Source organism: Hyla sarda, chromosome 3 (assembly GCF_029499605.1).
Source record: "Hyla sarda isolate aHylSar1 chromosome 3, aHylSar1.hap1, whole genome shotgun sequence".
Lineage (NCBI taxonomy): Eukaryota > Metazoa > Chordata > Amphibia > Anura > Hylidae > Hyla > Hyla sarda.
The window spans coordinates 375,256,107-375,281,166 of NC_079191.1; the positions used below are offsets into that span (position 1 = coordinate 375,256,107).

General features: G+C 44.0%; 1 protein-coding gene across 2 annotated transcripts in view; it reads left to right on the forward strand.

Moving 5' to 3' along the window:
• The window catches only part of SNAP25 (synaptosome associated protein 25), a 141,403-nt gene that overhangs the window by 47,392 nt on the left and 68,951 nt on the right, over positions 1–25,060 (forward strand). For both annotated transcript variants that reach the window (XM_056567862.1, XM_056567861.1), the window contains exon 2: positions 22,821–22,949. In XM_056567862.1, the coding sequence (XP_056423837.1) occupies positions 22,878–22,949 (72 nt within the window). In that variant the 5' untranslated portion in view covers positions 22,821–22,877. The remainder of the gene's footprint in view (positions 1–22,820; positions 22,950–25,060) is intronic.

Below are 25,060 nucleotides of genomic sequence, written 5' to 3' on the forward strand. Positions count from 1 at the left end.
TTCATGCAAAAAACTCTTACCAGGAAGTGATGTATGATGTAGCGCAAGTCTTTATTATCTTCCTTTCTCAGCATTCCATGTGGCCAGAGACAATGGGGGAGATTTATCAAAATTTGTCTAGAGGAAAATTTGCTGAGTTGCCCATAGCAACCAATCAGATCGCTTCTTTCATTTTTCAGAGGCCTTTTTAAAAATGAAAGAAGCAATCTAATTGGTTACTATAGAAACTGGTCAACTTTTCCTCTGGACAGAAGTAATGTTGTCCAACCACACACTGCAGCAATGCCACGCCTGCTAGAGACCATGTGACCTATGACATATTTCCAGATCGCTATATATGAAGTAGGTAGATAGATATGAGATAGATAGAGATAGATAGATAGATATGAGATAGATAGATATGAGATAGATAAATAGATAGATAGATGATAGCTAGATAGATAGATAGATTTGAGATAGATAGATAGATGATAGATATTATAGATAGATAGATAGATAGATATGAGATAGATAGATAGATAGATAGATATGAGGTAGATAGATAGATATGAGCTTTATGAGATAGATAGGAGATAGATGGATAAATAAATAGATAGATAGATAGATAGATACTGATATGAGATAGATATGAGATAGATAGTTAGATATTATAGATACATAAATAGATAGATATAAGATAGATAGATAGATAGAAATGAGATAGATAGATAAATATGAGATAGATAGATATGAGATAGATAGATAGATATGAGATAGATAGATAGATATGAGATAGATAGATAGATAGATATGAGATAGATAGATAAATAAATATGAGATAGATAGATAGATATGAGTTAGATAGATAGATAGATATGAGATAGATAGATAAACATGAGATAGATAGATAGATAGATAGATAAATATCCAGGGTAGTAATCCGCAGCACTCCGGGAGTAGGTGCAAAAAAATAAAGTGCTTTATTCCATACTAATACAGAGCAACGTTTCAGCTGCCATGCAGCCTTTCTCAAGCATCATAGTAGTGACAAACAGGAAGTATATAAAGGTGTACAAGTGATTAAAACATTACATAAATATAAGTGTACAACATCATAAGATACAAGGTAATAATACCACTGTAATTTAAGAGAAGCAGTGAACGGTGTATTAAAAATGCAGGTCAAAGGCTGCAAAGTATTATAAAAATCGCCAAAGTGCATTAACAATCATAATTAATAAACATGTGCATAATTTAAAATAGCGATCAGGTGGGCGGAACATGCCGGCTGCGCTCACCTCTGTATCCATATAAGGGAAACGCCATGATGGCTAATTCATATCCGGGACGTGTGGCGTGTAGGTAGATGGAAACACCCGGTCACATGACCTGTACCTATCTTTATCCACCATTTTTCTATCTTTACTATATCTTTTCTACATTTTACTCTTTCTACTTATTACCAGGTGTTGCTAAGGGTGATGGCCACACAACGTTTGCTGCACCTATCAACAGAGATGTCCCCCTGATCAGCGTGGCTGAGGGGAATTCAGGACGGGAAGATGCGGACGGAGCGAGGCTGAGTCATGTGATCATCACATGATCGGCCTCGCTTTCGGAACCATCGACCTGCCCGACTCCCTGCATGACAACCAGAATTGTTTACTCTAACACCGGACGTGACGTGTGGTGATGAACCAGGTCATGTGACCGGGTGTTTCCATCTACCTACACGCCACACGTAGCCATCATGGCGTTTCCCTTATATGGATACAGAGGTGAGTGGAGCCGGCATGTTCCGCCCACCTGATCGCTATTTTAAATTTTGCACATGTTTATTAATTATGATTGTTAATGCACTTTGGCGATTTTTATAATACTTTGCAGCCTTTGATCTGCATTTTTAATACACCGTTCACTGCTTCTCTTAAATTACAGTGGTATTATTACCTTGTATCTTATGATGTTGTACACTTATATTTATGTAATGTTTTAATCACCTGTACACCTTTATATACTTCCTGTTTGTCACTACTATGATGCTTGAGAAAGGCTGCATGGCAGCTGAAACGTTGCTCTGTATTAGTATGGAATAAAGCACTTTATTTTTGCACCTACCCCTGGAGTGCTGCGGATTACTACCCTGGATGTGTGACTGCCTGGACCGGGCTATATCGCTGCTGGCACCGCTCTTATTTATATACCCCTTTGGATGTGCTGCTCTGTTGGTATTTTGGGAATATAGATAGATAAATAGATATGAGATAGATAGATAGATAGGAGATAGAAAAAAAAGACAGATATGAAAGAGGGAATTACTAAAACTTTGCACCAGGTTTAGGACCATATGACTGGCACTTGATTTTTTGGGCCAGAATCCTATAACAGGCACTTGGCACCACAGACATTGATGTAGAACTGTACTTTGTACTGGCACAGTATCATTGTATTAGTTGGCATTTTGCACCCTCATTTTTTTTGCTTATTTTGCTTGTTCTTATTAGTGATGGCTTTCTCATTGAAACGAAATGTAACTGTTCCTTGATTTAGGTCATGTGAGTATAAAAACAATAATAATTGTACCCATTCTTATAGCTGGATATTCAGCCATGACTTGGCTCATATCATTTGTTTAACCCTTTCATGTACTGCTCATATACAGTTGATGGTTATTGTGCATAGGTAGAAAGGAGACGCAGCTGCAGGTGTACTACTTCACCTGTTCCCAGCAACGTATTTCCAAAAACCTAAGTCTCTTAGTGGGGATCGGCAACTGAGGGTCCGGGATCTAAAATCTAGAAACAGAAAATCCTGAAGCAGCCCAATGTGGCTTATCATACATTGAACACAGTAAAAGTACTTGGAGGAAATGAAATCCCCTCCTGGTAACAAAGATCACAGCCAACATTCTGTGTAGACCAGTATTTCCCAACCAGGGTGCCTCCAGCTGTTGCAAAACTACAACTCCCAGCATGCCCGGACAGCCGAAGGCTGTCCGGGCATGCTGGGAGTTGTAGTTTTGCAACAGCTGGAGGCACCCTGGTTGGAAAACACTGGTGTAGACAATTGGCAGGATCTATAGAAAAATTGACATGAGACCCAGAATAACATCCGGTAGGTGTATGGTTGTTGTGTCAGTATATAGTTTTGTGTATTGCTCATAATCAAAGTATGTATACTTGTATATACTATTTTTTTTACTTTTGTACTGTGGTAAAATTGACTGTGTAGTGCAGCTGGTCTTTGTCCAGCAGAAGACAACCTTGTATGCAGGAAATAACTTTCCACTAGGGTCTATTTTTAATGGACCGAACCACAAATAATTTTATTTTATTGGTATGTCCTTTATGTACAACAGGGGCGTTGCTACTGGCTCTCTGTCTTAAAGGGAACCTTTCATCAAAAAAAAACTTTTGATATATGATATTAATGTATGCAGAATAACTTTCCAATAGCATGTTATTAAAACATATGCTTCTTTCTATTTAATTTTCCACTTTGAAAAAATGACCACTACCAGTCCTGGCTGCAAGCCTTTTTTTTATTTTTATAGATTTCAGACTCATGCTGGAGTCCTAAATCTCAGACTTCAGCCGGGACACAGACAAGCTCAGCACTGCTCCCTGCCTGTCAATCAGTGCTCATAGCATAGCAGGGCATACTCCTGACTCAGCCTTACTGCATGCCCTCATTCATTTTTCTATCTGAGCTCCCATCTTTCTTCTCTCTGCACATGCAGTTGTAAACAGAGAGGAGAAGATTCAGAGCTGCCAGCTGCTGTGTTCACAGCCTCTATGCTGGGCCACGCCCCCTTCCTCCCTCACACTAGGACGGCTGAATGAGCAGCAAAGAAGACTATAAATCAGGTAGAAAGAGGGGGTTTTGAATGAAAAGAAACACAGGGATAGTGTCGGTGAGAGTCAGGGACAGATTGGGGGGGGGGGGGGGGGGGTGAATTAGGGAGAGTTTAGATCATAAGAGGTACTCTTTAAACTTTCCTAATCTGGACGGCTGTCTAGCCAGGACTTGAAACTGTAAAACAGACACAAAAATTTATCAATTTTATGCTACAAGAAGCCATCCTCCTCCTGCCCATACTGCACTGGGGAGGGATAGGGGGGGATGCACTGGGAAGACGGACCAGCTGCAGGCTGAACTCTGACCTGTCATCACTCATTAGGAAGTGACATGAAGGAGTGAGTAAAGAAGACAGGGAGAGAGGGAGGTGCAATACTTTCTCTTTCTCTCACTGCTGTTTTGTAACATGACAGGTGGGATGTGTATGAGATTAGAGATTCGGGGCATTGATCATTTTGTGAGGGGCACTGATCATTTTATGCGAGGCACAGATCATTTTATGCAGGGCACCGGTTCATACTGAATACTGGTGTGTTTTCTGTTTACGATATAAATTTTTCCATATACCGCAATAATGGCCGGGCCCCATCATCCCCCGAATGAATTATCAGCCGCAGCGCTGCTTCTCCTCCTGTGAGCGCTGCACATCCTCCCCACATCTGGAAATTAGTGATTTGTGAGCCGCGGGCGCAGGAGTTCTGTTCTGTTTGGAAAACGGAAGCTTTCACCTCCCCCTGCAAGCGCTGAAAGCCAGTGAGCCTTCAGCGCTTGCAAGTGCAGGGCTTCGGGCTTCTGTTCTGACCAGAAGGGATGGGGATCAGAAGCTCTGCAGTGCCCGCAGCTCAATGGCTTTCAGCGCTTGCAGGGGGAGGTGACAGCTTCCGTTCTCCAAATCATTAATTTTCCGACGTGGGAAGGATGTGCAGCGCTCACAGGAGGAGAAACAGAGCAACGCCTGCGGGTAACATACGATTAGTTGCCCGACAGGGGGAGCAGAGCAGCGCCCGTGGGTCATGTATGGTTAGTTCCCCGGGGGTTGGTCGTGAGTGGAAAAAAAATACTGTTAAATACTGTGAAACCGCCATAATTTGGAAAAATACCATGATATCCATTTTTGTTCATACCGCCCAGCACTAGGATGAATCATTTCTTGTGGTTGGGCCAAAGGAAATCAGCCCAACTTTGGATAGTTCCAATTGAGGCATGGCAGTACATTTACATGAAATTAAAGAAAAGGGCCATACTTACTTGTTCCCAGTAGGGCAGACATGCCACAATTCCGTATGAGGGAGGTCTATCAGATGCAAGATTCTGATGAACAGTCACTTACATGCCTACTATACATGAGTAGGTTGGCGGTGTAGTATTCCAATTACACACTGGTAAGGCTTCTAAAAAGTGCCAGTTACATGTGTACGTGTAGTGCACGTGCTGCATCAAATGGTCATATACTTCTGATGTGTGCCTGGGGTATAAATGAGAAGAAGAGAGTAATTCGCTGCCAGACACCTCTAAGATGGTGCGAGGGCCGTGACACACTAACATATATGACACAAGATATAGTGCCATAACAATATAGATCGCTACATCTGTACTATCACCTCATGGCCCCCATCATCACAAGGCCTATTGGATATTAGTTAATACTCTGGCTAACAAAATGCAGGCTCAAAACTTTCCCCATGGGTTTTACAAGTATGTCCAGGCTCTTTTTACCTACATTACAGATTTTAGAAAAAAGGAAAAAAATACCGTAATCTATATATATAAAACTCATCGTATGTATGTATGTGTGTGTGTATGTATGTTCCAGCATCACGTCCAAACGGGTAAAGATATTAACATGAAACTTGGCACACATGTTACTTATATGTCAACAACAAATATAGGATATGTGATTTAACCCTTACTCACCCCCATTTGCCAGGGGCGGGGTTTATGTTTAAAGTCCCATACAAGTCAATGGGAAATATATGTTACTGTATAACTTCCAAATGGCTGGAGATATTTCGATAATACTTGGTCACATGTTACTTATATATCCACTTAAAAAATAGGATAGTTAATTTAACCCTTAACTATCCCCATTTGTGAGGGTCTGGGTTTTCTTTAAAGTCCCATGCAAATAAATGGGAAATGTGTGTTCCCACATAACTTCCGTACGGCTGGAGATATTTTAATAATAGCTGATACACATATTACGGGTCGGGATAGGAGGAAGGGATAAGAGGACAGGATAGGAGGACCGGGATAGGAGGTCAGCATAGGAGGTTGAGATAGGAGGACGGGATATGAGGACAGGATAGGAGGACGGGATAGATGGACTGGACACGAGGATGAGATAGGAGGTTGGGGTAGGAGGTCGAGATAGGAGGTCGAGATAGGAGGACGGGATAGGAGGTCGGGATAGGAGGTAGGGATAGGAGGACGGGATAGGAGGTCGGGATAGGAGGACGGGATAGGAGGACGGGATAGGAGGTCGGGATAGGAGGTCGAGATAGGAGGACAAGATCGAGATAGGAGGACGGGATAGGCGGTCGAGATAGGAGGTCGACAAAGGAGGACAGGATAGGAGGTCGTGATAGGAGGTCGAGATAGGAGGTCGAGATAGGAGGTTGGGGTAGGAGGTCGAGATAGAAGGACGGGATAGGAGGTCGGGATAGGAGGTCGAGATGGGAGGTCGGGATAGGAGGTCGTGATTGGAGGTCGAGATACGAGGTCGAGATAGGATGACAAGATCAAGATAGGAGGACGGGCTAGGAGGTCGAGATAGGAGGTTGAGAAAGGAGGACGGGATAGGAGGTCGGGATAGGAGGTTGGGATAGGAGGTCGAGATAGGAAGTCGGGATAGGAGGTCGAGATAGGAGGACGGGATAGGAGGACGAGATAGGAGGTCAGGATAGGAGGTCGAGCTAGGAGGTTGGGATGGGAAGTCAAGATAGGAGGTCGAGATAGGAGATCGAGATAGGAGGACGGGACGGGATAGGAGGTCGGGATAGGAGGACAGGATATGGGGTTGGGATATGACAACAATATATGAGGACTGGATATGAAGTCAAAAGCTTCCTCCTTTGTTTATTTTCCTCCCCAACAAGCATTAGGAAGGAAAAACCCGGCAACACCGGGTACTCCGCTAGTATATATACATATATATAAAACTCAATGTGTGTGTATCTATGTGTATGTATGTTCCATCATCACGTCCACACGGCTAAAGATATTAACATGAAACTTGGCACACATGTTACTTATATGTCAACAACAAACATAGGATATGCGAATTAACCCTTACCCACCCGCATTTGCCATGGTCGGGTTTTTATTTAAAGTCCCATACAAGTCTATGGGAAATATATGTTACTGCCAAACAACTGGAGATATTTTGATAATATTTGGTCACATGTTACTTATATGTCCACTTAAAATATAGGATAGTTAATTTAACCCTTAACTAGTTAACGTCAAGATATGAGGTCGAGAAAAAAGGACGGGATAGGAGGTCGAGACAGGAGGACGGGATAGGAGGTCGAGACAGGAGGACGGGATAGGAGGTCGGGATAGGAGGTTGGGATAGGAGGTCGAGATAGGAAGTCGGGATAGGAGGTCGAGATAGGAGGACAGGATAGGAGGACGAGATAGGAGGTCAGGATAGGAGGTCAGGATAGGAGGTCGAGCTAGGAGGTTGGGATAGGAAGTCAAGATAGGAGGTCGAGATAGGAGATCGAGATAGGAGGACGGGATAGGAGGACGGGACGGGATAGGAGGTCGGGATAGGAGGACAGGATATGGGGTTGGGATATGACAACAATATATGAGGACTGGATATGAAGTCAAAAGCTTCCTCCTTTGTTTATTTTCCTCCCCAACAAGCATTAGGAAGGAAAAACCCGGCAACACCGGGTACTCCGCTAGTATATATACATATATATAAAACTCAATGTGTGTGTATCTATGTGTATGTATGTTCCAGCATCACGTCCACACGGCTAAAGATATTAACATGAAACTTGGCACACATGTTACTTATATGTCAACAACAAACATAGGATAGGCGATTTAACCCTCACCCACCCGCATTTGCCAGGGTTGGGTTTTTATTTAAAGTCCCATACAAGTCTATGGGAAATATATGTTACTGCCAAACAACTGGAGATATTTTGATAATATTTGGTCACATGTTACTTATATGTCCACTCAAAATATAGGATAGTTAATTTAACCCTTAACTAGTTAACGTCAAGATATGAGGTCGAGAAAGAAGGACGGGATAGGAGGTCGAGACAGGAGGACGGGATAGGAGGTCGAGACAGGAGGACGGGATAGGAGGACAGGATAGGAGGTCGGGATAGGAGGTCGAGATAGGAGGACGGGATAGGAGGTCGGGATAGGAGGTCGGGATAGGAGGTAAGGATAGGAGGTCTGGATATAGGGTTGGGATATGACAACAATATATGAGGACAGGATATGAAGTCAAAAGATTCCTCTGTTGATTTTCCTCCCCAACAAGGATTAGGAAGGAAAAACCAGGCAACGCTGGGTTCTCAGCTAGTTAAAAATTAAAAAAAAGGCCATACTTTCTGATCCAAGGCCAGGTTAAAATCAAATTCCATGCAGGATGCAGACAGTCTACAATGCAGTTCATTTATGAGAAATACATTTGTCTGGTTGTCTTCTACTTATATTATTTATACTATAAAGCATTATAGTATATTTTCTTTCATTCATTTATCATAGGCTGCATTGTCTACAGAAATATCATTGATAAAAACCCCTAGAAGGTTAAGGTAATGTGACATGGTCTGCTCCATCTGTCACATCATATGGCAGGTTACTGACTTGAATGACAAGATGTGTGAACGCAGTAGGAATCTTCTGTACATGTGTCAGGCCATTACCCAATACTTATAGATTTAAAGGGGTTCTCTGGTGTAAAACATTTTTTTTTAAATCAACTGATTTACAGATTTCTTCATTACTTCTATTTAGAAATCTTAATCTTTCCAGTACTTATCAGCTGCTGTATGTTTCAGAGGAAGTTCTTTTCTTTTTAAATTTATTTTCTGTCTGACCACAGTGCTCTCTGCTGACACCTCTGTCCATGTCAGGAACTGCCCAGAGTAGGAGCAAATCCCCAAAGCAAATCTATCCTGTTCTGGACAGTTCCTGACATGGACAGAGGTGTCAGCAGAGAGCACTGTGGTCAGACAGAAAATAAATCCAAAAAGAAAAGAAATTCCTCTGTAGTATAAAGCAGCTGATAAGTACTGGAAGGCTTAATATTTTTTAACAGAAGTCATTTACAAATCTGTTTAACTTTCTGGCACCAGTTGATTTAAAAAAAAAAAATGTTTTCCAGCTGAGTACCCCATTAAGGTGTCAGTCAAGGCAAGTCAATATAGAGGTGAAGATCGTAGGATGCTGGCAAAGTCGGTATGGTAGACTGGGGGCGGGGGAGTCAGGAAGAAGTGGAGTCAAGTAAAGCGGGCACAGCTCACAAACAAATTATTCGGATCAGGAATAAAGCACCCCTTTACTGTACACAGAATGAAAAACGTTGCTTATGCACCAAATAGCAAGTAAAACTGTCTTAAATAGGTTAGACTGGGCTTCGATAGGAGGGGACAGGAGGGTGTACATGCACCCAATGGGTCAGACCAGCACCTACAGCAGAGGAGAACGCTGCAGCATGGTGACAGCTAGTAGTGGACCAAGATCTGGCCACAGGGCTATGTGACAGGATGCCAACAGGAGCCGACCACCAGCATTACACATGCAGACAAATAGCATTTTGATCCTTAGAATAGTTAGGTCTTTTAAAAAAAGATTCAACTATTCTAAGTGCTGAAACATTACTTGCCTGTATGTACTGCTCGGAGCAAGAAAGAAAATGAAGAGATGGCAACCACAGGATGGGCCATCAATATCTAACCGGTGGGGTGGCGACACCCAGGACCCCCACTAATCAGCTGTACAGCAGGGCCGTGTCTCCATTGTATACACATTGGCCCTCATTTACTAAGAAAATCGGGTTGTAAGTCTATGTTGCTTTCTTACCCGACTGCTTTTTTCCCTGGTATTTATTATTATGTCGCATCCTGTTTGTCGCACGTGGGTTTTGTTGGTTTTGGTTTCCAACTCCTCTGAGCTGTCGGGAAAAAATCCACAACAATTCAACAAATTCGGGTTGTAAACCTTTATAAATACGTGGGAAAGCTCAGAAATGTCGGGTTACGCCCCTTTTTCGGGTTTGGGAGAATCCACATCGGGTCTGTCGGGAAAAAATGTTGCATCGTGTCGCAGACTGGCGCACGATGTCTGCGACATGGCGCAGACAAAGATGCGACAAAAAAAACCGACAAAAGAGGTCGGGTTTAGAATAGTAAATGAGGGCCAATGGGGGAGATTTATCAAAACCTGTGCAGAGGAAGAGTTTTGCAGTTGCCCATAGCAACCAATCAGATTGCTTCTTTCATTTTCCACAGGCCTCTTTAGAGGCCTGTGGAAAATGAAAGAAGCAATCTGATTGGTTGCTATGGGCAACTGCACCACTCTTCCTCTGCACAGGTTTTGATAAATCTCCCCCAATGGCCCTTATTTACTAAGAGTGTTGTGTAGGTTTCTTTGTGGGTTTTAATTCCCTACAATTTATTTCCCACAGTATTTACTAAGGTTTCCCTACACTTTGCTTTTTTTTTACACATGCTCTTATCTGTCTGGTTTTCCTCAGCTTAAATCCACCACATTTTATGTGGAAACTATAGTAAATATGTTTGGTTTTTTTTGAAAATGTCGGGAACACGCCCCTTTTTTGAGATCATGCCCCCTTTTCCCGGCAGCTACACCCCTTTTTCTGGTTTTCTTAGCAAAATGGAGAGTTAGTCAGGGTTTTTTCAATTCTGGCGCAAAATCTGACGCAGACAGAATTTCTGGCGCAATGCAACAGAATCTGCAGCAATGCGACAGAATCTGGCGCACAAACCGACATAACGCGTCGGGTTTGCAATAGTAAACGAGGGCCAATGAACGTCCGGAAGCACTTGGCTTTGTTCATTGTTTAGTGGTGTGCCTCCATACATACTCCTCTGTTGGGTGTATAAGGGCATATTATATAACACCCTAATATTTCCAAGCATAACACTTGAGTAAAAAACATCATGGACAATGAAGTCTTGTATGTTTTTGCACAACAAGGTTTTTTACGGCTGTAGTGTCAATATTCTCCATAGATCCATCTGTCAAGATATGTCAAATTAAAATCTGCTCCAGGAGAGAGATGTTACATAGTTACATAGTTAGTACGGTCGAAAAAAGACATATGTCCATCAAGTTCAACCAGGGAATTAAGGGGTAGGGGTGTGGCGCGATATTGGGGAAGGGATGGGATTTTATATTTCTTCATAAGCATTAATGTTATTTTGTTCCATAAATGTATCTAATCCTGTTTTAAAGCTGTTAATTGTTCCTACTGTGACCAGTTTCTGAGGTAGACCGTTCCATAAATTCACAGTCCTCACGGTAAAGAAGGCGTGTCGCCCCTTGAGACTAAACTTTTTCTTCTCCAGACGGAGGGAGTGTCCCCTCGTCCTTTGCGGGGGTTTAACCTGGAACAGTTTTTCTCCATATTTTTTGTATGGGCCATTAATATACTTATATACGTTTATCATATCCCCCCTTAAACGTCTCTTCTCAAGACTAAACAATTGTAACTCCTTTAATCGCTCCTCATAGCTAAGATGTTCCATGCCCCATATTAGTTTAGTCGCGCGTCTCTGCACCCTTTCCAACTCCGCAGTGTCCCTTTTATGGACAGGTGCCCAAAACTGAACAGCATATTCCAGGTGAGGCCGTACCAATGCTTTATAAAGGGGGAGTATTATGTCCCTGTCCCTTGAGTCCATGCCTCTTTTTATACATGACAATATCCTGCCGGCTTTGGAAGCAGCAGCCTGACATTGCATGCTATTCTGTAGTCTGTGATCTACAAGTACACCCAGATCCTTCTCTACCAGTGACTCTGCCAGTTTAATCCCCCCTAAGACATACGATGCATGCAGGTTATTAGTACCCAGATGCATAACTTTACATTTATCCACATTGAACCTCATTTGCCAAGTGGATGCCCAGACACTAAGTCTATCCAAGTCATCCTGTAACTTAAGCACATCCTCTATAGACTGTACCGTGCTACAAAGCTTGGTGTCATCTGCAAAGATAGAAACAGAGCTGTTAATACCATCCTCTATATCATTGATAAATAAATTAAACAACAGCGGGCCCAGTACTGAACCTTGGGGTACACCACTAATTACCGGGGACCAATCAGAGTACGAATCATTGACCACCACTCTCTGGGTACGATCTATGAGCCAGTGTTCAATCCAGTTACAAACTAAAGTTTCCAAGCCCAAGGACCTTAACTTACCTGTCAGATGTCTGTGAGGGACAGTATCAAATGCTTTGGCAAAATCCAGAAACACTATATCCACAGCCATTCCTCTGTCAAGGCTTCTACTCACCTCTTCATAAAAGCAAATTAGATTGGTTTGACAACTTGTTTGCTTCATTTTCAATCTGAGCCCTTCAGGCTTCTTGTACCCTAGGCAAAAGTCTGTTCTTTCTCATCCTTATTTTACATCATGATAATATCATTACAGTATACCACAACCTGCTTTCATTTGTAAAATACATCCTTTAAGCATTTTTACGGTTACTGAACAAAACCCTCACAATGTCCCCAATTTATTACCAAATATAAATTCATGAGTTGCGCTGTTGAGCTGTTAATTTAGCCATATTTTATTCATATCTATTTCTGGAATAGTTGTTTGACATTTAGTGCAGCCACCAGTGAACGTCACTCAGCTTTTCCAGAGCCCTAAATAGCAAATCTATCAAGATATGATATCTTCAATTCGTTTCTCCGAAAATAAGACTGGGTCTTATATTAATTTTAGTCACCAAAAACACACTAGGGCTTATTTTCAGGGTAGGGCTTATTTATTTACATGTGATGGGCGTAGCTCTGCCCACCAACATCCCCCCCACCCCCCGCCGTTTTATCAGCCCAGCCCTGCACCCCACATCGGGGGGGCTAATCGTACCGTATGCCACCCACGAGCGCAGCTTCTCTCCCCCCCTGCCAAATAATTATCAGCCGCTGCGCTGTACTTGTAAAGTAGCTTGAGCATGAAGGGGCCACATATACACCTGAATGTTTTTTATGTAGCACACACCTCTATACTTCTAAACACTGGCCAATACCTTTGCGCCAAAAGAGCAGTTAAGTATTCCTGTGCCCGGGCTGCAAATATTAAAAAACAAACTTTAACTTACCTTTGTCCTCCGTTCCCCCCGTTGCTAAGGAACCGGCCTCACTGTCCTCCGCTGTTCTTGCTGCTTCCTGGGGATGGGAACGTCACAGAGCTTCCAGCCTATCACCGGCCGCAGCGATGTCCCACCTCGGCCGATGATAGGCTGAGCCCACTTTCATGTAAGAAGCCGGCCGACTCCTTACATGACAATGCGCTCAGCCTATCATCGGCTGAGGCGGGACATCGCTGCGGCCGGTGATAGGCTGAAGGCTCTGAGACGTCACAACAACAGGAAGCAGCAAGAGCAGCGGAGAACAGTGAGGCCGGTTCCTTAGCAACGGGGGAACGGAGGACTAAGGTAAGTTAAAGTTTGCTTTTTAATATTTGCAGCCCAGTCATTGCCTAGATCAGTGGTCTTCAACCTGCGGACCTCCAGCTGTTGCAAAACTACAACTCCTAGCATGCCTGGACAGCCAACGGCTGGGAGTTGTAGTTTTGCAACAGCTGGAGGTCCGCAGATTGAAGACCACTTGCCTAGGTCTTATTTTCGGGGTAGGGCTTATATTGCAGCCCACTCCGATAATCAAGCTAGGGCTTATTTTTGGGGTAGGGTGTATTTTCGGGGAGATCTGCTTTTCAGAAGTATGGGGAAGGGAGCTGACAAACTTAGAGAACTATTATGGACATTTATCAACGGGTTTAGTCAGGTTTTCTTTACTATAATTGCCGCAAAATTGTCGCAACTGCAACTACGCGATTTTACGTGCGACATTTTGACTGGAAAGCAAGAAAAGCAAGTTTTCCAAAAATTAACAATTAGTAATAATTTTAAAATGGACTACGGGTAGTCAGGAATTTATTAACTGCGGCAGTCGCAACTGTGCAAAAAAAGAGTCGCAACAGGGTTAAAAATTGACTAAATTTACTCCAGCTCAAACATGGAGCAGAAAAAGCTACTACCAAAGTAAAAAAGGAAAAATTGCTTACGTGAAAGAAAATTATCAACAGGATGAAACCAGTTGATAAATAAGTCACACATAAGCAAAAAAAAATAAGGAAAACATTACTAAAAAAAAAAATACATAAGCAAAGATTGATAAATGTCCCTCTGTAAGAGTGAATTTACATGTACACATCCAGCACCTTATAAGATGGTTGGGGTGCAGGAACCAACATGGAGGTAGCCACTCTCCCCATATGTATAACACAAAAAAGGATAAATTGGCCAGCACATACTGATACACAACTATTGCATAGACCCGGCATACAGGTGCACGCTGCTAGGCTAAATATACACAAACAGGAGAATAGAGCAGCACACTGCTAGCACAAAGATACAGATAAAACATGAAATGCTATATTGCTACAATGTATCTTTGTGCACCTGTATGCCGGGTCCATGCAATAGTTGTGTATCAGTATGTGCTGGCCAACTTATCCTTTTTTAGGTAGATAGATATGAGATAGATAGACAAGAGATAGGGGGATACAATTTTAGCATTCATGTAGAAATAGGTTCATTTGCAGCAATAATCCATTGTCACTATCATCACTAAGCACCATGAGCCGGAGCCGCTACTTCCTTCAAAGACTGTCAAGCAGAAAGGATTTCACAGCGTTTGCTCCTAATCTGCATAATCTACAGGTCATGTGACTTCCAGAGCGTAATGCTTCTAATATCACCCAGTGGGTCATGTGCAGGAGTCATTTAGCTGATTGGTCGGTATAAAGTCTGCTTCTATATTAGTGTTTGGATAAATCCTCTGCTTCATTCTGTATAATCTTTGCCATGCTTTATAGTACTCTGAACTACACAGCTAAAATAAGGCATGAATGAAAGCTTATCCCTCTAAATCAACTGGGAATTTACCGCTGCCAGGGTTCTCCTTGTGGAAGAAATCACCATTAGGATAGAAAAAATATGTATGAGATTAAAAGAAGCAGTTTATGCAGAAAGAAACATTATATATATATTTTGCATATTTGCATATGCAGAGTTGCTAATTTTTAGTTTGGAGGAGATTCTGGCTTGGCATATAATCCCCAATCATGTTTTAAGGCTTCTTAAGAGTTAGGCATTGATTGCAAGGGAAGCTACCTCCAGTAGGTGGCACTGTAGAGCAAGTTCTTTTCCTTTTGGATAAAAGCTACTTTGCATATTTGTTTCCCATGGAGTATTGCACTACTTGCAAGACTCCATACACTGGTTTGAAAGTCTCCTTAAATGGGCAATGTCAGATACAAAAACTTTTGTTTTTGTAAAGCATTGCAAAACAATATGTTTTGCAATTGCTTTCATCAGAAAATGATGAATTTTTCATGCTGAAAAAAAGCCAGTCCAAAAACTGGCCACTAGGGGTCCCCCTCCCTGCTTGGACACATACCAGTTCGGCCGTGTCCAGCGGTCATCGCCTACGTCATGGACCCAGGTTTGATTGACAGCAGGTGCTAGACACAAAAAAATAGATATACATGGTCGGGATTAGGTACTGAGTAATATATATATATATATTTTTTTTTTGTGGGATCTGACAGGTACGCTTTAAGGAGAAACATTACTCCTCCAGTCCTGTTTTCTGTAGACATAAACCGGTGTTTCCTTGAAGTGACCCCTGCCACTTTGGTCAGGATATCAGTAAAATATTATAAAAAAAAGTACAAATACATGAAAATTGTAATGCCTTCCTGTAAAATGTAAGTCAGTGGTTAATATAATGTTAATTTATGCAAATCTACCTTCAAATATTTCTGCAATTATATTAATTGAATAACGAAAGAAATTGCCTAGAATTTAAAGGCTCCAAATTTTCAAAAGTCTCCTTTAGGTTTAGGTCTGCTCACTAGAGCGTGCCTTCTTCTGTGAACGTTCGTCCATCTTTGGTCTGCTTGTAGCAGCAGTCCGTCACTAGGAGCAGACACACATTGATCTGTAAGATCTGCATGTGCAATGTACTCACAGAAATCACGGCCGCTCTCAGCCTAGAGCAGGGAGAGTGACTGCAATGTCGGGGAGTACACTGTGCATGCGCGGTGACTTGCAGATCACTTTGTTTGTGCTCGTTGTGGCAGATTGGTGCTACGAGCAGACAAAAGCATGACGCACGGGCACAGGAGAAAGCACACTCCAGGAACAGTCAATAGCGCATCCGCAGCACCAAATACGCTGCGGATACGCTACGTGTGACCCTACCTTAAAAGGAATCTGTTGTCACTTTAATGCTGACTCCCTGCCCACGAGATTTGTTTAATACAGTATTTCCCAACCAGAAGGGCCTCCAGCTGTTGCAAAACTGCAACTCCCAGCATGCCCTCCGGGCATGCTGGGAGTTGTAGTTTTGCAACAGCTGGAGGCACACTGGAAAACACTGCTGTAAGAGATCACCTTTCACAAAGTCTCATTCTAAATGTATCGCTGTAGTATTCTTTTGTGTTTCATCACCTGGCAGAGCATGTACCTGCGGTGTTGGGTGCCCATGGGGAAAACCATCGGCCCATTACGCCATAGTATTTAAATACAGGGCTTGAGCACCAAACTTTTTTCCCCTGATTCTGCATTTATCAGTGTAGGCCTATATGAGCTTCTTTGTAAAAGTTTTTTTGAGCACATGTCAAGTGTTACTGTTGTGAAAAGTTTTAATCGGTCAGAGTCGGGGTGTTCAGATCCCTACTGACTGCTAAAATAATCAGGGAGAAGTATGCAGCTGAGTGCTTCTCTCGCCGCCTCGCTGTTCTCCCTATTTTGCGCATTTCCTGCAGTGAGATGGAGAGAGAAGTTCTTACCAGCATGAACCTTCATAGACGGCTAAGGGCTCGTTCACACTGCTGGCATTCTCCGCTGAAAGGAGCTTCATTGCTCTGTCCACGGGAATTGAGCGGAGAAAAAAAAAAAGCACATGTAAAAACACTGTAAAATACTGTATACCCGACGGACCCATTTAAGTCAAAGGGATCCCTTGGGACCCGGTGGTGTAATTTGGGTTATGACCCGTTTAAGGGTCCCTTCCGCTCTTTTTTTATTTATTTTTTCGCTGAATGGACCCTGAGCTGGTTGGAACACAACTGTATTTTACATATGTTTTTTTTTTTCTTTCTGACCCTATACGGGTCAAAGTAAGTCCATGTGAACTTAGCCTTAGCTATAGGTGGTGCAATGGTAACCATATCATATAATACCCAGACTTTGATACCTGCTGGTTTCTAACACAACAGTGAAAAAGAGCAGAGCAGAGTTAAAGGGGTACTCCGTTGCTAGACAACTAGGGGGAGATTCATTAAAACCCGTGCAGAGGAAAAGGTGACCAGTTTCCCATATCAACCAATAAGATCGCTTCTTTCATATTTGAAAAGGCCTCTGAAAAAAAAAAAAAAAAGCGATCTGATAGGTTGGTATGGGCAGCTGGTCACCTTTATCCCCACACTAAGGATAGGGGATGAGAGCGGCCGGACCCCCGTGATCCCAGTGCAAACATGAATGGAGGGGGTGTAGCGTGACATCACGGCCACAGCCTCCTGATTCCGGCGTAATGAGTACACACAAACAAAATATTTTTCTATGGGTTTGCAGCATGCACATTAAAACCATACTTTTCTCATTCACTGACAACAGACAATGATCTGGGATTAACAAAGGGATTAAGGTATATAAAAGGAGTGCAGAAATGTTCATAATGCGATAATTAAAGGAAAAGTATCATGTAAAAAAAAAACAAATTTATAGATTGGGGGGGGGGGGTCCAAGTGATGGGGCCCCCGTGATCTCCTGTTTAGAGCCCCTGCTCTCATATACAGCGGCGCGTCACGACCCCCACCCGAAGCGGGTGACACCACGCCTCCTCTATATAGTCCTATGGGAGAGCCAAATATTGCCGAACGGCTCTCCCATAGAGCCCCAGCGATCGGACCGCCCGTGGTCTAAAACTTATCCAATATCCTTAGGATAGGGGATATTTTTTTTTACATGATACTTGTCCTTTAAGCTTGAATTATCTAAAATCAGCAAACCTTGTGGTTCCTGTTAGTATTGATTCTAAATATGTAATGGTAAGTGAAGCTATTAATACATGAGAGGCTGCATTATTTATAGAGCCCATCGGCCCAACATAAACCCAGCTCTGTGGCCCCAGGGCCTCCTATTAGAAATGCATACATTGTTCCTCCATGTTTACCTGTGCACACCTGTCAGGCACATTGTATTATTTCTTGTTCTCCATGTTTGTATACTTTCCAGTCTGTACTCTAAGTTCTAAGAGAGTATGCAGAGTGTGTGTATGTGAGATGGAGAATTGACCTGCCACTGGGGCATGGACTGATGGGAGGCTGTGTAGACTCTGTACAGTGCCGTGGAATATGTTGGTGCTATAAAATTAGGTTCTCAGCCAGCTTTATAGACAGCAGTAAGGGATATTTGTTCCTTTAAACACTGGTAAGGGCTTGGCTGCTGAGTAAATAGTGTTTTTCTGACACTGGCCCTCATTTACTAAGACCAGAGTGTCGGTTAGGTTTTTTTTTTCAGTGTACTCGTCTTTTTTTTCCTTGTGATTTACTAATCTGTCGCCCAATTTCCCTTTCTTTCTGTCGCAGGTTTTTTTTCTGTCACACAAAATGTATTCTGTGCGACTGAAAAAAGTCTCTGCAAATTCTGACTACATTAGTGCTTGTACTACTTCCCCCATCATGGAACAGGGTCTGTTCCATGTTGGGGGTAGTAGTAGAGGGGCTGAGGGATTGATCGCACTGGGTCTCACTTCTGAGACCCGATCTGATCAAAAGTTATTAAGCAGGGGACCGGGCGGCATGTTCCGATCCCCTGCAATGTACTGTAAACTTTCATTTTTAAATTCCCCACCAGAAGCCCTGAATGGCCGGGACCGAGGAGCCAATCAGGGCTCCTGGCAGGGTTTTAATATACAAGCGCTGTGGTGGGAAAAGATGTATAGAATCGCTGGGGGGGGGTATATATCTGGCCCCTTCAGCATTTCTATATATCTTTCCCCCTGCTGCGCTATATCAAACTTAGTGGCCGCTGCGCTTGAATAAATGTACTGCCCCCCCCAGCGCTATTATATATCTATACTGACCCCCGCTGCGCATATACTGACCCCCGCTGTGCATATTTATATATATATACTGCCCCCCCCCCAAGCTGCGCATATTAATCTTCATCTTTTCCCTCCCCTGGCTGCCAATGAAAGAAAACTTTATTAGCGAGGGAGCGGAGGGCTGTTGCCCACTCTCGCTGCTAAGAGTTTGTCATTCATAACGGTGAGTCGGCATTTGTATATGTATGCTGTGAGGGTCAGATATATATCCATATGTCTGACCCCACAGCATGATATGCAGCTGCTGCCCGCTATGAATGGCAAACTCTTAGCAGCATGAGCGGGCAGCAGCCCTCCGCTCCCCCGCTAATAGAGTTTTCATTCATTGGCAGCCAGGGGAGGGAGAAGATGAAGATTAATATGCGCAGCTGGGGGGGGGGGGGGGCAGTATATATATATATAAATATGCACAGCGGGGGTCTGTATATGCGCAGCGGGGATCAGTATGGATATATAATAGCGCTGGAGGGGGGGCAGTACATTTATTCAAGCACAGCGGGCACTAAGTTTGATATAGTGCAGCAGGGGGAAATATATATAAAAACGCTGGAGGGGCCAGATATATAACCCCCCCAGCGATTCTATACATCTTTGCCCACCACCCACAGCGCTTCTATATTAAAACCCTGCCAGGAGGGCTTCTGGTGGGGAAGCAGGGGATCGGACCATGCCGCCCGCTCCCCTGCTTAATAACTTTTGATCGGATCGGGTCTCAGAAGTGAGACCTGGTGCGATCAATCCCTCAGCCCTTCTACTACTACCTCCAACATGGAACAGACCCTGTTCCATGCTAGGGGTTGCAGGATTCACTCCGTTTTGAGTAATTTCCCGACAGCTCTGAGCTGTCGGTTTTCTGTGAAGCAAAACTCACAGGTTTTCCTGTGAGTTTTCTTCACACTCGGAGGTTTTTTTTCTCTTTTTGTCGGGAAAACGCCCCTTTTGTAGTTTTTTTTTTTTCACTCTGAGTGATTTTGATTTTGTCGGGTTGTGCGCCAGATTCTGGTGCAAATTCTGGCGCAAAACCCGACAAAAAGTGTCGGGTTTCCTGTTAGTAAATGAGGGCCATTGTGCGTATATAAAGCGATTAGCGTTAACATTCGAGTGATATGTTAGCAACTTTGACAAGGGTCTAATCATGCGACAAGAAAGAAGAAAAGAAGATCGGTGCACTCACCATCCAGGTATGAAAGATAAAACTTTATTCCATGTGCTCAGCAGCAATATCCAACTTCACATGGGGCAGAGAATGTGTGCAGGCAGGAGTGTATCACCAGGCAGGCTGTCGCCCAGTAAGACTCTCCTGCCAGACACTCTTTACCCGCCCGGGAAACGCTCCTTTCCCGCCCGGTGAGACGCTCCTTACCCACCCAGTGAGTCGCTCCTGCCTGCACACATTCTCTGCCCCATGTGAAGTTGGATTTTGCTGCTGAGCATATGGAATAAAGTTTCATCTTTCATACCTGGATGGTGAGTGCACCGTTCTTCTATTCTTCTTTTAGTTAATTTTCCAGGCAAAATATCCCTTAAAAAGGCGGTTAGTTGTAGACAAATATGAGAGCACATAACACAAACTGGGTTAATTCATACACACTGGGACTCAGATACGGCTTATATAGATCTAAAGTGTTAGGTGTTAGTTCAGCTAGTTCAGTTAGTTACATAGGAATATGCTGCGCCCATCCATTTAATTCATTTCACTTACAAGCATATGACAAAATGCAAAAGTAAGGTTCTAAAAAATCAGCTCCATAGGCAGTCACCCAGGTATAACTTATTTGGGCGGAGGGTGTTAGTACACTCCGCTTCTCTCTCCACCGCCTTAGGTCTCCAACCTAATGAAGCCTCCCGCTCAGCTTCTCCACCATCAAGTATAAGTCGCAGCATTCACGGGTCCAGGCTTGTGAGCAGTCCCGCTTGTATTTGGGCCTCTCTTCAGGCACCTTCGGGCTTCGCAGGCATGCTGTACTTTCACTGCAGCCTTGTACAGAGCGGGCAGAAGACTACCACGGAGCGGCTATTGCTGCCTCTTACTCCGTAACATCACCGCTGCCCGAACTTTCACTTTCACCTCTAGGAGTCAGCAATCCCCGCAGCTCTCCACGCTACACAGCTCTCCATGCTGCACTCCGGCAGCCGCCGCCCCCTCCATTTCCCTCCAGTAACAGAGCTAGGCAGATTCGCAGGCGGGCGTCTCCACGCTAAAAGCGGGCCCCAGGGATTCCAGGTACAGTGGACATACTCAAGGTGCACAGGGGTGCAGGAGCACAGGGGGGGATGGGCAACCTTAGCTACCACCCTTCATGCTCACTCCACTGGGACACAGAGGTGTTCTTCTTTTCGTCTTGTCGCACGTTTGTGAACTGTATATATCGAGTAGGGTTTAATGCCTAAGGATTTTTATAGCCGCTCAGATATCACCCCGGTTCTGCCAGAGTTTGGGCTGTGCCCGGTAGTCTCTATATCAGTAGTGAAGGGCCAAATTGTTATGGCTAGACTGGGTCAGAGCATCTCCGCAATTGCAGGTATGTTCCAGGTATGCTGTGGTCCCCGAAAAGACAAGCAGTGAACTGCCAACTCTAGTCCCATTGATGATTATGGGGAGCAAAGGCTACCCCTTCTGGCCCAATCTCACATAAAGAGCTACTGTAGCATAAATTGCTGAAAAAAATGGCACCAGGATGCACTATGGGAAAAGAAGAGAAATCTAGCGGAGGCAGTGTGTTGCTCTGGACAAAATTCTGCTAAAAACATTGAAGGGGTTCTCCGCCCCTAGACATCTTATCCACTATACAAAGGATAGGGGATAAGATGTCTGATCGCAGGGGTCCCCGCGATCTTCCTGGCCACGCCCCCTCAATGCAAGTCTATGGGAGGGGTATAACGTCCGTCACGTCCCATTGCCAGTCATCCGGCGTGACGTCTGACGTCCCCTCCCATAGACTTGAATTGCCAGTCATCCGGCACAGAGTGAAGTTTGCTCCATGCACCAAATGTCTGGCGTGCCGCAGCCGAGATCGCGGCGGTCCCCAGTGCGGCAGTCCTATTTGGATAGGGGATAAGATGTCTAGGGACGGAGTAGCCCTTTAAGTCCTGGTGTTCATGTGGATGTTACATTGACACGTACCACCTACCAAAACATTGGACAGACCAATTACACTACTTTAAGGCCGCGGGATCCCCTAATGGCAGTGGCCTCTGTTAGCAGGATATTGCTGCCTGTCACACTGCAAAAATTCTTTACAAACAATGCAACTATTCACAAGGAAAATGCTGCCCAGCTCCCACTTCTTAGATGAAGTTCACTACACCAGTGCATGAATCCTGTGCCTCAGATCCAGGGCATGCTGGGAGTTGCAGTGAAAAAAGTGGGAAAAAAAAGACATTTATAGGATTTTTGTGCACGAAATGATACGTGTTTTTTTTTTTTTTTTTTTTTTTTCCGGTCGTACTTTACTACAATCTGCTGCTCACTTGTAAACATTCACTTGTCTGATCTCCAAATATATCATCATTGTCACTGAGGTTATTAGAGGATGTTTTATCTATTAACCAATTGTATTGTTTTACATTTAAGGTCTGAGGCTGTCCCCCATTTCGATCTCCCTAATCCCAAAGCACACACCAGATCACAATGGCAGAAGACGCTGATATGCGCAATGAGCTGGAGGAGATGCAGAGACGTGCGGACCAGCTGGCCGATGAGGTGAGTGTATCATGATATAGAGGGGAAATAATATATATTGTTTATTATCAGCTGGCACTTCTTATACAGCCAATGGCACTTATACCAATTAAGAAAAAATTATGTAGCAGAATAATGTTAAACTATTACAAACATTTTGTTAAAGGGGTTCTCCGCCCCTAGACATGAGATAAGATGTCTGATCTCAGCTACGGCACTCCAGACATCCGGTGCATGGAGTGAACTTCGCTGCGGGCCAGATGATTGGCGATGCGGGTCGAAGGCTCGTGCCCCCTCAATGCAAGTCTATGGGAGGGGGCGTGACGGCAGTCACGCCCCCTCCCATGGACTTGCATTGAGGGGGCGTCACCGTGACGTCATGAGCCTCCGGCTCTGCACCCAACGCTTTAAATGAACGCCAGGTGCAGCAGGGAGTTCGCGGGGGGCCCCAGCAGTGGGACCCCCACGATCAGACATCTTATCCCCTATCCTTTGGATAGGGGATAAGATGTCTAGGGGCGGAGTACCCCTTTAAACAGATATTCTGTGTATCAAATGTTTATTGCTAGAGATGAGTGACTCTAGAAAATGTGTTCCTCCATCCAAGTGTTCCATTTCCCTGGAGAACTCTGAGGTCTCCTAGGACTGCGTCATGCCAGACATCTCTGGAGAATATGGACACTTGGAAAGCGAAACAACTTTATTTTCAAGGCTAAACAAATTGACGTCCGATTTATTGGATTCAGATTCTGCGAATCTTACTGCATATCTGCACATCTGTTTGTTAACCCTTTAATAATAGAATAGATTTCAACTTTTATTATCATTGTAGGGTATCATTCAAAGCTAGATTATTTACTTAGATTACTTAACGCCCACCTTGGTTTAATATGTAACACTTCTGGCTGCCTGCAGACATAACTAGAGGTGGCATAAAGAGGTTATCTGGTAAAAAAAACTTATCCCCTATCCACAGGATAGGGGATGTATGACTGGTTGTGGGGGTCTAACTACTGGAACCCTGGCGATCTCTAGAACTGGGCCTGTCTCCTACTTCTGTGCACTTCGGCCCCCACCTTCCAAGATCAAGTGGTCTTGGAAGTGACAGCTCTCGGAAGGTGGGGGCCAGAGCGCTCCAAGGTAGGAGACGGACCCTGTTCTGGAGATTGCTGCCCTTCCAGCATCTTTAATTCTATGGATGCTTTAGGCCAGTGTTCCATGATGACCTCAATCGCAACAGTATCACACTATATTTATATCAGCTGCAAAGTGAAATAATTATAACATGGTAAATTGCCATAGAATCCAAGCATTAGGTAGAGAATTCACTTCAGTAATCCCATGCTCACTTTGTGCACAGGAGTAGCTGCACCTGCAGTGTTAAAGGGGTACTCCGTCCCTAGACATCTTATCCCCTATCCAAAGGATAGGGGATAAGATGTCTGATTGCGGGGGGACCCCCGCAATCTCTCATGCAGCATCCACCTGTCCTCAGTGTTGATGACTCACGATACAGGGGCCGGAGTATCATGATGTTACGGCCCCGCCCCCTTGCAGTTGATGAGAAGAGGGTGCTGCAGGAGAGATTGGGGGGTCCCCAGCAGCGGGGCCCCCGTGATCAGACATCTTGTCCTCTATACTTTTGATAGGGAATAAGATGTCTAGGGGCAGAGTACCCCTTTAAGGTAGAAGCCAATTTTACTCATCTTAAAGGGGTACTCCAGGGAACTAAATCCATAGCCCATCCTTTCCCTTCATTGTTTAAATATCATTCATTAGCTATATAGAGCAGTTTCCCCTCTTTGGTTGTCACTTACATGCATGAAGTGAGGGAATTACATCACCTAGTCATCCCCTCTGTCTCTGTCTAGTCCCCTCTCAGACCCAACCCTCATGAGAGACACAGACCACATGGTTTCTGCCCTGCACTAATCAGTCATACTCTCTTTAGTGCTGAGAACTGGGAGATGTGTGCAGCCTTATCCAATCACACACTAAATCTCTCTTTGCTGCTCAGAGCAGGAGGGCGTGGGCTGCATTCAAAAAGTAAGCTGGATGCCAGAGCAGAGCTGCAATGATTGCTGGGAGAGGTAGGCAAGGGGAGAGAAGTATGGCAAAGAACATCAAGCAGC